Below are 17462 nucleotides of genomic sequence, written 5' to 3' on the forward strand. Positions count from 1 at the left end.
TACAGTCAAAATAAAATTATTCATCTGTTACACTCTTATTGCAATGCAATAAATTCAATTTTAAGTGACTAACTGCAAATCCTACAAAAATTAAACATGACATAAAACCTTAGTAAGCAGCACTAACATGATTACAGACGTCTTTTGTGCTTGCATTAAAATTTAGCCCTAAGAACATAATATCGCCGTTGCAGAAAGGTTGTGTGTTCAGGGGGACACAAAGTTAGAAAATATAGCTGTCAGCTGCCGAATAAACCAAGAATAGCGAAATTTCAGTGCCTACAGTAAGTGGGTATGTTTGCCTAAAAAAGTGCGTGGCAGTCGTGTTTCTACACAGTCCCACCTAAAAATTCTTCGAGCATGTCTATTCTCTGTAATATTACACTCTGAAGTTTAATTGTGGTTTTCATGATTATGCATGCAAGACAGTGCGGATCAGCATAATATTACTCCCTGATGGGACGAGCAATCAGTGCTTGCTATTGCCAGCCGGTAGTAAAAACGTAGCCATTATATTGTTGATTGATTGATTTGTGGGGTTTAACGTCCCAAAACCACCATATGATTACGAAAGACGCAGTAGTGGAGGGCTCCGGAGATTTCGACCACCTGGGATTCTTTAACGTGCACCCAAATCTGAGCACACGGGCCCACAACATTTCTGTCTTCATCAGAAGTGCAGCCACCACTGCCGGAATTCGAGCCCGCGACCTGCGGGTTAGCAGCTGAGTACCTTCGCCACTATATCACCGCGGTGGGGCCGTTTTAATGTTTGTCTATGGCTTCGACCTCTGATAAGATTATATGCGGCACCGCAGGGAGTAGTATTGGTGGGGTAGCGCTCACTGTCCTGCACGCATGATGATGCAAGCCACAACTAAACTTTCCTGCGGGATATCTGAGCACAGGCATGTCAGAATTATTCGGATATATGTAGAAATGGGACTGGCTCAAATTTTTAATGCGTGCATGGCTGCCTGCTGCAAACACCGATAAGTTCACCATTTATTCTTATTCAACGACACGGCTGGCAGTGATTATTTTTGTAGCACATTGTCTTTCCTTGAACAGTCAGCAATCTGCAAAGGTGACTTTTACACACACAACTTACAGCACTGACTTTTTCAGAAAAACAGAAGGCTTAATTTTGAACATCCTGAACATGCGAGCTACATAAATACAACAACCAGGTGGCTCAGTGAAGTTCCCTTCCCACAGAAAGCATAAGCCATGTGCAGCCGCTGTACATGCCGCAACCAACTTTTTTATGAGCGACCATTGATGACAGGCTTGGCCAGAATTCTTTCACACTCAGATCGTACGAGGTGCATGTATAGGCTGCGATGGAAACACCGAAAAACAATTTAGTGACATGTCTCTCTTTGCAAAACTGAATTTGTCAATCTATTTAAAATAATTTGGAACAACGTGTCTTAAAACAACCAGAATGTACACTAACTAGAGATGTTACAGGCAAAACTTTTGTGATGTTCTTGGCAAACAGAGTTGCAACCTTATGAAAGAAAATGTAATTTCCACATTGCAGAAATGTCAAAGTCATGCTTAAATTGTACTCGTACATAGTGCGTGGACAGCAAATTCAATGATACCACAACACATACATGATGGTATGCACTTTAATCAAGTATCCATTGCAGGCAACCTATATTATTAAATAAGATTTTGATTTCAAATACAACTAATATAGCTTTCTTCAGGCTCTTTACACTGGGACGATTATACCTATAATGTCAGAGATTGGTGTCACTAAATTAATATTGTGTGCTGCCAAAATATAGTTATCAGTTTCAATGGTTCTGGTTGACTAAAAAGGCAGTACCCTTCACTTGAGCATCACAGGCTGTCTAATGAAAAAAAAAAGAAAACTTGGAAATACTAAGACAGGAGGCACCCATCTTGAACCACACACCATCCCAAAAAAAGCATGCAAGCTTCTGCAACAATCTCCGGGAACAAGAAAGTTGGAAGCTATTGACCGCGATTTAGCAATAAAACTTGATGAAACTGATTTCCAAACTTGTATAATTCCTTCAGTGCCAATAGCTTAAAAATTTGCCGTCTGTATTTATTATTCTGAAATAAATACGGCGTCCAATTTTAAATTTTAACAGCAATACATGCTTGACCTAATATGCATGCTTACCGTGGTTCATTAAATTATCACGTGTTTTCAGTGATAAATAAAATATTCAATCTGCAGATGCTACAGATCTCGTTAAGATCTGGAGTGTATGCCAAGAGATTTTACTTTATATATTATACCGTTAACCTTGTCATTAATCAGAAAATGTCACTGCAGATGGTGCTCTACACTATTCCTAATGTTCGTACACGTAAAAGGGTTCAGAAAAGTTTTAACACCAATGTTGGGCGAGGTGCATAGAATATTTAATAAACCAAAACAAAATACATACATAGTGGAAACAAGCAGAGTAAAATTGATGGTGCTCGAACGCGTAGACTAATTACTGAATTAGGGCTCGCACAGTAAGGTACAGCGATTCGGCAACATTTAGCCATAAAATATTCATTTTAAAATACAGCTCAAGGTAAACAACTGGCTTAAAATGCACGGATTCAAGCCGCATGAAGCAACCTATGGTAATGGTGTTTACCGTAAGTTCGAGTTTTCCTAAACGAGCTGCATGAACACTTCAGCGTAAGTGCAACCTTTGCGACCCATACCTAAGACGATGCAACATTCTGCACATGAGCACGCATCAAGTCAAGTATCACGGTTGTTTATAAAGACACGTGTCAGCGCGGATGCATACACGTCCGTACACTAGGTGACCCGCAAGGAAAAAAACATCTCTGATAGTAGTCATGACGTATAACAATACTGTAGCTATTTAAAATGAAACGTACAGTACATGAGACTGCCTTAGACAGGCTCGCGTGCCCTAGGCATCATCAATGCCTGCATATAACAAACGCTCTAGAATTATGAAACAAAAATAGTCGTCACTTACGAACAAGGCTCCGCTTCAACACCACTGCCAACAGAGACGGCCGCTCTCTGCCAACAGAGGTGGCCATGACTCTGCTCAGATCTGCCGCCAAATTCCGCTGTGCGTGCATGCTTTACACTCCGCATAAAAGAAAAAAAACTTGTTCGTGGTATCCTCGCACAACTTTGCCTTTACACTGCTCAAATACTACAGAAAAACTGTGTCGCCACGTAAACAAAAGCTCGCTTATCGTGCACTTGGCAGGAAAAACGTTGCGAACGTAGTAATAACAAAGTGCTGACAATAGCAATGTGGTAAATACCTGGCGAGTGCTCCACAATACGAAGCCACACGTCCTCGCTTGAGTATAGCACATCTTTGTAATCAGCAGCACTGGCAGAACAGAAAACACGAACACAAAGCGCAGTCACACCTAAAACACGAGGCAATCGACTGAAACCCCACCCTTAGAGAAGCGATTGAGCAGCCACTGGCACGTTCAAACAAGTGAAATCGTTCTAGCCACGCAGACGCACACCTCGTTTGCGCATCTTAATTCTCGAATGCTGACCAGAGAACTTTGTTATTACGTATAAATATATAAAAAATTTGCAAAATATATACTACATAAATATGTAAAGCGAATAATAAATTTATTAAAAAATAATAAAACTTAGAAAACACCCTACATATATATGGCATTGAAAATCGAGACTTCATCCGCGAATTTTACCAAAAGTTCTAGAAATTTACGTTTAGTAAAGTTTTGAAAAAGACTGCCTGTACAGAACATTTTCTCAACATCTTCTAAAAAACTTCCTGTGGAAAACGTTTATTCAACGTAAAATTTTATACCTAGATGTCTGCATACCTTTCTAGTCGTTACAAGAAGTTTTTACGACGTTTCGTGTTTCTTGGGATGATATGCGTGTCATGTGAAGCAGGTATACATGCTGCGCTCATAGCGTGCTTGCGGCTGGTTTGCTAGCTCCACATACACCAAATTTGATATCAGGTGACGTGAATGAACGACGAAGGTAATGACACATTCAAACAAGATAATCATGGAATGGAAGTTATATATGGCAAAACTTACGTCCGCCTCGTAAATATGTGCTCATTTTGAAGTGGCATATACAACTTGCTCATTCGTTCTTCGCATATCATCGATTCCCACTGTACGTGGGATATGCCAATTTTTCTGTTCTGTTTACTGCTGGGAAAATTCAGAGCTCAACTAGCGCACAGAATGTGTAGATAGCCGCTCCTGCGACTGCTTTCGCTGGCGTGCCCTCGCCTTTGGTTGCTGTGAACGTGACAGGCTAAGCAACGAGACGCTGTACTCTACGGCAGCCAAATATATATTCCCAAAACTGCTGCCTCACTGCATTGGTTTTTCAAAACGCTTGGGCAACGTGAGTTTTTGAACTATTTTGCTATTGTGCTCGTGAACAGTTGTCTCACAGTTGCCTCTGCGGAGTTTCTTGTGCATAATAGAGACACGTCGTTTGGCCAAAAATAAAACAACTTTGCTTCCCCAATCTTTGTTTTTTTTTCTTTTCTCTCTCGCATGCAATTAGCGAGACACAGTCGAGGTGCAATAAAATCGCGTAATAATATAGGCACGTAACAGGTCACCACTTTTCGTGCCATGTACGGCAAATACGCAACGTCACTACCGCTTCCGCATGTAAAGTCATTGTGTTTTTTTTATTTTGTTGCTGGTGTCCCCTTCTCAGGTAGATGGCGATTGTGGCAACGAGCCACTGACTACTCGATGCTTAGGCTTCTATAGAAGTTACGCTACCAGTTTATATATAGCTTGAAGAAGCGACAGGGGAGGAGGAGAGTGTCACTACTTCACAAAGATGGCTTTACAAAGCCATAGTTTCGAGCGGCATCTGCCACCACACCTGTACTCGCCGGGAGCGTGCACTTGTGGTTTGGCGGGCATGCTTACATGGTGTTGGAAGCTCCGCACGGCAGCGACGGTGACAGCGGAGTGCCGGCCTAAGAAGCTCCGCTCCTAAAATGCTCCCCAAGCTGCAGTCTAACCTACAACCTGTTCATTCGCAGCATGCAGTGGCAACTGACTCGGGCACAAACTGGACAGGATTCAGCATGCTAACAGCACGATATTCATGTACACGTTCACTGATAACACTACTCTGAGTGCAGCTACTTCAATGCTTTTCATTATCAATGGCGGCATGGCACGAAGTGTCCTAGGGGAGCTCTTTAAATGTCGCCGTCTCACGCGTTGCGAAGCGCACGTGCCTCAACAGGGCGTCGTATGTCGCTCGTGCGGCTATGCTCATCTCTTCATCGCGGTGATTGCTTGTATTGGGCACTGCGGTAAATATGCGTTGAAATTCCAGAGATCACAAAGGCGACTTCACTCGCTAGAGTGGCCGTGCTTTCAATAGAAACATGCTGATTACACAAGCAACATTTGCGAAAGCTGTTCGCGCTCAACCTTTGTATACTTGTGTGTTCGTTCCGTGCTTCCTTCTTTGTGTTAGAGCTTCAAACTGTGACAGTTTGAACTGAACTTCAAACTGTAACAATGCCCTGCCGCGGTGGTCTAGTGGCTAAGGTACTCGGCTGCTGACCCAGAGGTCGCGGGATCAAATCCTGGCTGCGGTGAATGCATTTCTGATGGAGGCGGAAGTGTTGTAGGCCCGTGTGCTCAGATTTGGGCGCACGTTAAAGAACCCCGGGTGGTCGTAATTTCCGAAGCCCTCCACTACGGCGTCTCTCATGTTCATATGGTGATTTTGGGACGTTAAAGCCCACATATCAATATCGAACTGTAACAGTCGTCCTCCTGCTTATGTTCTTTTCGTGAGTTCTTTCTGATTGAAGAGCATGGAACGCGTTTCGAGTGGCTTGCTGTTTTTCGCATGGCAACAGAATTTGTTGCAGCATTCATTCTTTTGGGCTTTTGGTGAAACAATGCTCAATAAGTGCTTGATAGTAAAACGTGTAAAAACCTTTCAGAAGACACGTTTTACTTTTGTAATGTACCGATTCCCATTACAGAAGGTTAATTTATGGTTTTTAATTTTCCTTTCTAAACTACTACATAAGTTCTTTAAGGTGGTGATGTAGTAGTGCAGGGAATGTTGTGATGTGGCGGAGGAAAAGGAGAACTTACAGCCACAGCACCACAGAGACTCAATGTTATCACTTGTAGTACCAAAAAACAAAGGCTCTAAACTCGCTGCCACGTCTTCCTATTGGTATCGTATGGTCAAATTCAACAGCCCAGCCGTTAACTTAAAGGACTAGCGCATGTATTTCAGCTTACTAAGTAGTCTTCGTTACTGCTATGGGTGATAACGAATCTGCATGTGTGTGCGTAGCTCGCGCGCGAGGCGTGTATCGTGGCATCGACTGGAGAAGAATAGGAATAGCGTAAGTGCGAGTATGTACAATCGCAATTGTGATGAATATAGCCCAAAGTATGTTCCTTCTGACAATGCGTATCTGTTCAGTAGCCATAAAGATATTGTCTTTTTTGCGGGAATGTTTAATTCAGCAGAAACAACATGCCATGGTGGTCTAGCGTAACGATGCTCACCTGCAGGTCACGGGATATAATCGCCGCTGTAGCAGCCGTATTTCAGCTGTTGGCCTATCTGCTTCAATTCATGTGCTTAGATTTAGTTGCACGTTAACGAACCCCAGGTTTTCAGTGCTCTCCGCACCTCTCATAATCATATCGGGCCTGTTGAACTGAAGAGAATCGTGTTATTTACGCTCACCCTGCGTGTACTCACTCGGTTTGTGCGCGTTCTGCGTCATTACAGGACCTCCCCGATGTAACCATTGGAAGCCTTGAGCCAGAAACTGGGTACGTCGTTCGTCTGATGGCGGCCAATGCTGCAGGTCTCACCAAAGTGAAGTATGACGTCAAGCTATCAAGCGCTCATGGTGAGCAATAGATACTGCACATGCGACTCTGCATGGTGTAAATTTGTGTGAACTCACAGACAGTGCACAGGCGAAGCAAGCTCATTCAGAAGTATTTCGCGCAGCGACGTTGAAAACCAGAATATTCCAAACACAGTCACGTCGTGCCACAAATAAGAGTGTTGATGCACGAGGAATCGGAACGTGCCTTCATGCTACCTCCGGTGCATCTATGTCTTCCGTCACGCCTTAAAAGGCATTCAGAAAATTAGCTAAGAGCTAGCTGTTTTTTGCAAAAAATTTCGAATACGACGTCAGGTGTTGTCCTATTATGTTGCCTATTCCTGTTGGAGAAGTTCGTGAATTAGCACTGGCGTGGAGGAGCTACGAAACATTAAAGCTCAATTAACGCGGCAAATTCGGCTGTTTCTTGAACCAAGCTTTATTGCCTACTAATCTGTACTAGTTGATGTAAATGTTACGAATCGCAATAAGTCTGTTATGTGCAATAAAGTGCTTAACAGTGCAAAAGACAGGATGGCGTAAAAGAGAAGAGACAGAGCGCTGAACTTCCAACAAGTTATTTATTGTGAAAGGCTTCTTGTGCTGTTAAGTGCCATTTATCATGGTATATGTTATACCAACACGCCCAATCATATTATCTCTTATATGCAACACCTGCTCTGTATCCAATGCTCTATTTAGGTTCGCTGCGCTTCAGTAGTTTGATATGTATTCAATTGTGGTCCCAAGATGCACTATGCTCACACACCTAAAATTTCTATATTTTACCTGGTCACCACAGCCTCATATCAAGCTTTGTCAGTTCTAAGTCCGTACAAGGTAAAGATCTGAGTGGTTGCTCCAGCATGTACGGGTATGCACACGAATTGCCTTATTGCTCCCGGGGTGGCGCATCATAGACTTTAGAAGTGTTGTAGATCCTGATCACGTGAGTTATTTCATCGCTGATAATACTACCATGTTCTTTTCTTCAAACTTTGTTGTCGTCCCATCACACTATGTTCAGGGAAACCGCGCCTATGGCGTTTGAGAAGCTTCGAGGCTTCATTAGATCGTTTTGCTAAGATTACGCCCACTTCGCGAAACTTTCAGATTACTCAGAAACGAACGTCGCCGCTAGCGATAACACTAGAATGTTCGATGGCAAGTGTATAAATGCCGACAAGCTTCACCGCTTGTCAGTCAATCGACAGCTGACGACCTTCTCGCCGCTATCAGTGCCCGCTTCTTGCTGTAATCTCACTTTCCCTTTACGTGGCCACATGTTCGGCCCGAATAAACAGTTCATTATTCGGCATGCACTGTGCTTCCTTTGTCCCCGTCACGACCCCGTAAAATCTGATGGAGGTTCTTCCCGTCTATGTACCGAACACCCTTCTCCAATAGTTATAGCGCGAGAACAGAACGGTGACACAGAGACAAAAAGGACATGAATGACACAAGCGCTGATTTCCAATTGAGTTTATTGCGCAGAGCGCGAAAACATAGAGAGGAGGCAGTACCACGTGACGAAAACCATGTGGCACAAAGAGCAATACATGAGTAAGGGAAAAAACAAAAGCACAGAAAGAGGCAAAAAAAAGTCCGAAAGGAAGCGAAACAGCAAAGGTAATATAACTACTTGCACGCACCGACACCTTCGAGGAACCTAAGTTCCTTCTCGGACGGAGACACGGAGGGCTTGCTAATGCATGCCACCTGTTCGTCTGCCATCTGTGCGGCGTCGAGGATGACTCGGGTGCACTCATCCCTCCACTTGTACAGCGTCACTGTGTCCTCAAAAAGGGGCACGCAGTTGCACTCACTGCAGTGCTGAGAAAACTATCTTTCCCATTTGTAACATTGTTAGCGTGTTCTCTCAGTCGATCGTTCAGACACCTTCTGGTCGTTCCGACATAACGAGCACTGAAGGAAAGGGGGGTCCTATGGACAACTTCCCGGGAGCATGCCGCATACCTGTTTCTACGCTGAACTCTATATTCCGTTTATGACTGCGTTTTCAGGGTGTTTGTATATTTGGTGAGGCTGTATAATTTGAACAGTGCAGAGAACAGGACCCGCGCCCCAACTCATTTTCCGATTTCCTGGAGCCTGTATGATATCTGGTGTTTGTATGAAATCACAGCTGTCCTTTCACACTCTGTGTCTGTTGTTATGCCTGCGAGTCCGCAGCGAACGTCCGTGCCTCTGAAAAAGGCAATCTGTGTCAAGGCCAGCCCGCCTGACGCGAACAACTCAAGGGCGTAAACACGCAGGGCGGCTTTCTGGCGCGCACGTGCAGTGAGTCAGCGCAGCCAGCGAGCCCGTCGAGTAATTAACTGGCGTCTTCCTGTCTGGGGGGGTGACGAAATGCCTGGTGACGTCACTCATCCTTGGGTGCAGCCACCTGCAGCGCAGCCTCTCCAGATTCGATGAGAAAGAAGGACGCGGCCCAGCGGCGACACCATTGGAGGATTCTAACCTCACGACCAGCGCCGCTTCTGGTTGGACCCGGTGCATATATAAGAAGCCCTGCGGCGCGTCGAGAGCAGACCCATTTGAGAGTAGAGCTATGTGTTAGAGAGAAGAGCTCGGCTGTTCGCGTCTCTGTCGGCTCCAGTGCCGAATTTGTAACGCCTCTGTATATATGCTGTACATAAACCTTGTTTAACTCACCGTCGTCTCGTCCGCTCGTCTATCGGCTCAGCGCAGAAGCAGTCGCGAGCTGAGAAACCTACGCTACCAAACAGCTGGTGACCTTCCCGGTGGAATTCGAAGCAGTGGCGCCTTCGGGACCGTGTTGGCGTCGCCATCTTTCGAAACAGTGGTTGCAGCGGTGAGATTTCGAGGCGCCCTTCGTAACGTCGTTGGAGGTGCGCGTCGCAACACCGTGTGGCTCAAATCCTCTCGCTGCCTCTGCTCTGCCATATTAGTCCGCAGGATAGTCTCGGCAACGGAAGCGATAAACACCTCAGAAAAACCTGAAGCTTTAAGCGGGGAAACTTGAGCTTTGAAGCTCGCAGAGGTGTTGTCAACGCACGACCTATTTAAGGCATTCTCAAGATAGGTTCGTGCTATTCGTCGCTTAACTAACTTGCTGTCTGCGGAAGAAAAAGGAAGTAAAGGGTTGTGCGCACGTGGTTCATAACACCAACAAATGTGTTGTGAGCTAAGAAACAGTCTTAAATCAAAAAGCGTAACTTGTCATTCTCGGGCATTTTAGGTGTCAATACAAGATGCTTTAGAATCTTCAAACACACCTATCAATTGAGCCGCAATCGAGTGAAACATAGAAGGGTTACAATTTCGAAGAACCAAGAAATATACCACGTTTTTGAATACTTTGATCACAGGCGTGCTTTCTAACTTTTCTGCAGTTTCTTGCCCATTTTTGCCAATAGTGGATCACTGAGTAGAAGTGCTACGCAGGAGCCGATTGAAACACCTTTTTTTCTGCAGATAAATGCAATCATTCCATTGAAAGAAAAAAGAGGTAAGTTACACCAAAATGACTTGTTTTGGGGCTAGTTGGTGGATACAAGGTGCAGAAGGCTGAGGCGCAAAAACATAAAGTGAAGAAAGTGCAGGAGAAAGAAGTTGGCGCTGTTCTGTCTTCTCTCCTGCTCTTTCTGCTTCACGTTATGTTTTTTGTGCCTCAGTCTTCTGCACCAGGTCAGGTAAAGCAAAACAAGGTCAAGAAAATCTTGCGCACTGATGGCAGTTTTTATTTTGAACTTCTTTTAATTGGAATTCAAGACTGTTTTTAGCTCACAGCACGTTTGTTGGTGTTATAAACAACAAGCACAGACATCTTTGCTTCCTTTTTCTTCCGCTCACAGCAAGTTAGCCAAGCGAGGCATAGCACGAACCTGTCTTGACAATGCCTAAAATAGGTCGTGCGTTCACATCTCTGCCAGCTTCAAAACTCAACTTTCCCAGCCTATGGCTTCAAATTTTCATGAGGCGTTTATCACTTCCGTTGCGGAGACTATCCTGCGGACTAATAGGGCAGAGCAGAGGCAGCGACAGCATCTGAGCAACATGGATACAGAGCATGAAAGGATAGTCGTGATTCCATATGAACACCAGATATCACACAGGTTCAAGAAAATCGGAAAACGAGTTGTAGTTCGTGTCCTGTTCTCTGCACCGTTCAAATTAATCAGGCTCACTAAATCTACAAACCCCGTGAAAACGCAGTCATCAACGGAATGTAAAGCTCAGCATAGAAACAGGTATCCGGCATGCTCCGGGGAAGTTTTTATAGGACCCCCCTTTCCTGCGGTGCTCGTTATGTCGGAACGACCGGAAGATGTCTGAACGATCGACTGAGAGAACACGCTAACAATGTTAGAAATGGGAAACATGGTTTTATTGCTCAGCACTGCACAGTGTGCAACTGTGTGCCCCTTTTCAAGGGCACGGTGGCGCTGTACGAGCACACCCGAGTCATCGTCGAGGCAGCGCAGATGGCACGCGAACAGGTGGCATGCATTAGCAAGCCCTCCATGGATCTGTCCGGGAAGGAACTAAGGTTCCTCGAAGGTTTCGATGCGCGCAAGTTGTTATATTACCTTTATTTTCTGTTTACTTTCCTTTTAGACTTTCGTTTCCCTTTTTCGTGCTATTGTTTTTTTTATTCATGTATTTCTCTTTGTGCCACATGGTTTTTTTCACATGGTTTACTGTCTCCTCTATATGTTTTCGCGCTCTGCGGAATACACTCAGTTGGAAGTTAGTACTCGTAATCTTCGTGACCTTCTTGTCTCTGTGTCGTCATTCTGTTCTCGCGCTATAACTATCGTCATGTCATACCAACTAGCCCAAACTGCCACACCCCCCTACAGTCGAGAGCCAAGCACCAACCGGGAACCAAACATCCCCGCCAACCTCGACCTGCGAGCAAGCCACCGGTAAGAAGGGCTGCCTCCAGAGTACGGGGCTCTAACCGATAACCTTCCATCGTCGTGATGCAGCAGCCAAAAGAGCCAACCTTCTTCCAGGGATCATCAATTGAAAAGCCGGAGACCTGGCTTGAGATGTGCCACCGAGTGGCAGCCTTGAACTAGTGGGCTCGGATGAAAAGCTGCGTCGCGTGTACTTCTTCTTAGAACACGCCGCGGAAACCTGGTTCGCGAATCGGGAGTCGGCACTTCGCTCCTGAGATCATTTTCGTGGTGCTTTGATACAAACTTTCACGAATGTCGCCCGCAAAGAAATGGCCATTGCTTTGCTGGAGACCTGGGTACAGTTGCATACGGGAATGTTACCATATTCAAGGAAGAGATGACGAAACTATTTTGACATGCCAATCCTGCTATAGCTGAGGACAAGAAGCTCCGCTTCCTCATGCCGAGTGTAAACAAGAGTTGTTCGCGGAACTTGTTCGCAACCCACCCAAGACTGTTGGCGGATTCATCCCCGAGGCCGCGACAATGGAGAAGGCGCTTAAGATGCGCATGAGGCAGTACGACCGTCGCTCTTCAACAGTCACATACGCCGAAGCCCACGCCCTCAGCATGGACGACCTGCGTGAGACGATCCGACAGATCATGTGGAAGGAGCTGCGGAATCTCTTCGCCTTCGTCGCAGCCCCGATCGGATTGGATTGCCGACACTGTTCGCGAGTAAGTTCGGCAATCGCTTGGGGTTTCGAAGCTCCGCAGCCTCAGCCGCAAGCGCTGAGTTACGCTGCTGCAAACTGACGCTACGCTCCAACTTCACGCCCACGTCAAGACATGGCATCATCGCAGTTCCGCCGCCAGACACCGCCGCCACCGTCACAAACGCCATACCACCCCCTATCAGGCCGGTGCAACGCGCCGTAAAAGACGGAAGTGTGGTGAGTCTCCAATCACCACCCACTCTGCTACCACTGCGGGGAAGCTGGCCACACCTACCGCCACTGCCAGTACTGACTGATGGGACTGCGCGGCTTCGTTGTCAATGCACCGCGTCCGCAACCACGGGAACGGCCACGTGACATTGCCGATTACTTGACAGGAGCACAATGAACACAACGAATCCTTCCCGTTTTCTGTCGCCCAGCCGCCGCATGTCACCGCACTACCGGCAGTGTTCTGGCCAGACCCGGGGCCGGTCTCCTAGCCCGTATCCGGGAAACTAAGGGCAAAAACTAATGATGGTGCGATTGCTTTGCGACGGACTACCGAAGATCCTCCGAGGACGACGACGCCGCGAAGAAACTTTCCGATGCGAACAAGGCGCAGATCTGATGACGGAACCTCACGTACCGAAGATGGCCTGATGATGCTACAGGGAAGCAGCGGAACAAGCCGACGCAGCCGTGACCCGACGCCACGACCAAATTGCAACGCGAGGCCATGAACTAGTGACCTCGAAGTCATTATCGACGGCCATATTGTGACAACTTCCGTCGACACCGGAGCCGACTTTTCTGTCATCAGTGGAGCGTTCACCAGGGAGTTGAAGAAAGTCAAGCACGCCTGGGAACGCCCTGAAATACGGACAGGTGGAGGACACTTAGTAACGCCCAAGGAAATATGTACAGCGAGAGTTTGCTATAACAACCGTATTTACCCCGCGAGCTTCGTTGTACTAAAGCGGTGCTCGAGAGAAGGGATCTTGGATATGGACTTTCTAAGTGTTCATGGGGCAATATTCAATCACAGATTCAAGTCAATATTGCTATCAAGAGAACAAGGCCTACCGCCGAACACGCCACCCGGAAAGCAGGCCTTGAATGTACTGGAAGATCAAATCACCATTCCCCCTCGCTCCAGCATCAGCATCTCTGTCAGTGTACAGAAATCAACATACCTGCAAGGCGTCATTAAAGCGACCGGCACCTGTTAATCAACCGTGAGATTTGCGTCTCAAGAGGAATAGCCGAGCTCAGCGGGGGGAGAGCAAGCAAAAGTAATGCTCACGAACTTAAGCAACGAACATAACCACGTGAGCAAAAGCACGACGTTTGCCTATTTCGAAGAAATTGTGGAAGCCAGCGACGCTATATTCCTCTCCGAGTCTCCTAAACCTGTTTCGATGAATCAAGGTCCCCAAGGTAATTTCAACGTCCATGCGATACTCCCAAAGCATACGAAAGAACGGCTGAAAAGCCTGCTCCAGCGATACGAGGACTGCTTTTCATCGTCGTCGAATATTGGGCAGACACCAGTAGCAAAACATCAGATTATAACAGAGGAAAATACCAGACCACTCCGTTTAAGCCCATACAGAGTTTCGACGCGAGAGCGGGAGGCAATAAGGAAGCAAGTCAACGGAATGCTACGCGATGACGTCAAGCAACCTTCCAAAGTAATAAGGGTTGCAGCGCAAGCACGAAGGTGCTAGAAGAAACGAGAACCGAAAGGCGAGGCAAGGAAAGCAAAGAGGACAACACGAGCGCTGTGTCCTATTTGCTTTCCTTGCCTCGCCTTTCGTTTCTCGTTTCTTATAGCACCTTCGTGCTTGCGCTGCAACTCTTATTACCATGGAACTTAACGAACTAGCCCAAATAGCCGTTCTTCTTCAACCTTCCAAAAGTTCATGGGCATCACCGCGGGCGATAGTGAAAAAGAAGGAAGGCACTCTACGTTTCAGCGTCGATTATGGTCGCCTGAACAAAATCACGAAAAAGGATATGTATCCTCTTCCAGGGATAGACGACACACTCGACCGACTCCACAACACAAGGTATTTTTCGACAATGGACCTCAAGACCGGCTATTGGCAAAGTGAAGTTGAGAAGAGAGAGGCGGAGAAACCGTCTTCATAACAGCAGACAGCCGCTTCGAGTTTAAGGTGATGCCTTTTGGTCTATGGTCGGCTCCCGCGACTTTCCAACGTGTTACGGATACTGTACTGGCCGACGTGGCAGACTTGCTTTGTGTACTTGGACGACGTCGTTTTGTTCTCAAACTTCACCGTCAGCTCCGGCGCCTTGAAGCAGTACTTCAAGCAATTGAAACATCCAGACTCACCCTCAAGCCAGAAAAGTGCCGCTTCGCGTACGAGGAACTTATGTTCTTGGGCCATGTGATAAGCACGTCCGGAGTGCGCCCCGACCCACAGAAAACAGCCGCCATCGCTGCATTTCCGCCACCCACCGACAAGAAAGCTGTCCGTCGATTGTTCGGCCTATGTGCCCATTACAGGCGGTTTGTCCAAAACTTCGCCCAGATCACTGAACCACACCCTAACCTTACCAGGTCCGACGTAGTATTCGAGTGAAAAAAGCCGCAGAAGGAAGCATTCAAAGATCTAAAACGACGCCTGCAGACGCCTCCGTTTCTTGCGCATTTCGACGAATTAGCTGAAACAAAAATGCATGAAGACGCAAGCAGTGTAGGACTCGGCCCCGTTCTTGTGCAGAGGACTAATGGACAGGAAAGAGTGATCAGTTATTCTTGCCGGTCGCAATCGAAGGCAGAGGCCAACTATTCTATAACAGAAAAGGAGTGCCTTGCAATTGCCTGGGCTACATCAAAGTTTCACCCCTACATTCACATCAGGCCTTTTAAAGTTTAAAGTAAAGCCGTCGGGGCGTCTCGCAAGGTGGAGCCTAAGACTGCAAGAATTCGACATTTCCGAGATTTACAAGTCCGAACGAAACCACTCCGACGCCGACAGCCTGTCTCGTGCCCCCGTCGAACCACCACTGAAGGACGACGCAGACAATTACTGCTTCTTGCGAACAGTGTGGGCCAACGATTTCGCCGAGAGACAACGAGCTGACCCGTAACTCAGGAGCCTTGTAGAATACCTCGAGGGCAAGGCCGTTGTTGTTCCAAAAGTATTCAAACGAGGTATTGAGTCGTTTTTTTTTCTTCTGCAGAACGGCGTTCTCCTAAATAAAAAAAAAACCTCTAGCAACCACCTCATGGTAGCACCTTCAGCGCCAAGTGCAAAAGTTTAGGATGCTCTACATGATGACGCAATGGCTGGACACTTCGGTGTTTCCAGTATGCTCGAAAGAATACCGGAGAAGTACTACTGGCCACGCCTCCCCCCCTACGTCACTCGTGACATGAAGACATGCCGAGGCTGCCAAACGAAGAAAGACATCGGTGACTAGGCCAGCCGGAATTCTCCTGCCCATCGTGCCTCCTCACCGGGGGCTTTAGCAAATCACCATGGACCTTTTGGGGCCAATCCCTATGTGGAATTCCAGGAACAAATGGATCGTCCTAGCTACCAACTACTTCACGTGCTACGCCGAGACAAGGGCCCTACCCAAAGGAAGTAGCACCATGGTAGCAAAGTTCTTCGTCGAGAACATCGCCTTGCGTCACGGTGCTCCACAGGTTCTCATTACTGACAGAGGTACGGCCTTTATTACGGACCTAGCTCAAGCGATCCTGAGGTACAGCCAGACAAATCACTGCCGGACCACCGCCTACCATCCACAGACCAATGGCCTAACAGAGCATCTAAACATGTACCATCGCCGATATACTTGCCAAGTACATCGATGTTGAGCACAAGACGTGGAATAAAATTCTTCTGTATGTGAACTTCGCGTACAATACAGCCGTCCAAGGAACGACGCATATGACGCCGTACAAGCTGGTCTATTGAAGGAGCGCGGCAAAGACGCTCGATGCTATGCTTTCAAACGTTGCTGACGATGAGAACCTCGACGTCACTGCTGACATTGAACGCGCGGAAGAAGCTCACCATCTCAACCACCTTCGCATCATGTATCAGCAGGCGACCGATAGCCGCCGTTACAATCTGCGACGAGGCTTCGTGCAGTACCAGCCTGGCGGCTGTGTTGGACGCCTGGCTGGTAATGGACTTGCGTATGGACGCTCATCCGCCGACGTGGGCTCAGTAAAAAACTGTTGCGACGGTACTTCGGACCGTACAGAGCTGTTCGACATCTCGGCCCACTCGACTACGATGTTGTTCACGATGGCATTACGAATTCTTAACGGCGCCGTGCTAGACCTGAAGTCGGCCATGTCGTCCATGGCCTCAAGCCATTTCTTCCGCAAACCTGAGGACTGTATTTTGTTGTTGTTACTCTGCTTTATTGCTTGTCTTTCTGGTTATATTTATTGCACTTTAGGCTTTGGTTACAACATGGAAACGCTGCCATTTTCAGAAGGCGGCAACGCCACGTTCCTTTCTTCGAGTTTTGTTGTCGTCCCGTTGCGCTATAATCAGCGCAGACCGCACGTACGGTGTTAGAAAAGCTTCGAGGCTGTAGTAAATTGTTTTGTTAAGATTACGCCCACTCCATGAATCTTTAAGATTACTCTGGAACCAACGTCCCCGCTAGCGATAACACTAGAATGTTCGATGACAAGTGTACAAATGCCGACACGCTTCGCCGCTTGTCAGTAGATCGACGGCCGACGCCCTGCTCACCGTTATCAGAGACCGCTGCTTGCTGTAATCTGACTTTCTTTTACGTAGCCACAACTTCGGCCTGAAGAAACAGTTTATTATTCGACCTGCAGTCTGCTTCCTTTGCTCACGCCACGACGCCGCGACAATACGGGCTGCTGGAAGAAGCAGCATAAATTAATATCACTCTCATGCAAAGATAATTCTTTTTTCAGTTATTGCGACATGCTGCGTGAT

At 46.9% G+C, this 17462-nt stretch overlaps 1 protein-coding gene across 9 annotated transcripts in view; it reads left to right on the forward strand.

Moving 5' to 3' along the window:
• LOC119172975 (cell adhesion molecule Dscam1-like) overlaps positions 1–17462 on the forward strand; it is a 2235730-nt gene that overhangs the window by 1472814 nt on the left and 745454 nt on the right. For 8 of the 9 annotated variants that reach the window (XM_075891768.1, XM_075891770.1, XM_075891771.1 and 5 more), the window contains one exon: positions 6785–6908. The exons of the other annotated variant lie outside the window; for it this stretch is intronic. In XM_075891768.1, the coding sequence (XP_075747883.1) occupies positions 6785–6908 (124 nt within the window). The remainder of the gene's footprint in view (positions 1–6784; positions 6909–17462) is intronic. 9 annotated transcript variants of the gene reach the window in all.

The sequence above is a fragment of the Rhipicephalus microplus genome, chromosome 4 (assembly GCF_043290135.1).
Source record: "Rhipicephalus microplus isolate Deutch F79 chromosome 4, USDA_Rmic, whole genome shotgun sequence".
NCBI classification, from domain to species: Eukaryota; Metazoa; Arthropoda; class Arachnida; order Ixodida; family Ixodidae; genus Rhipicephalus; species Rhipicephalus microplus.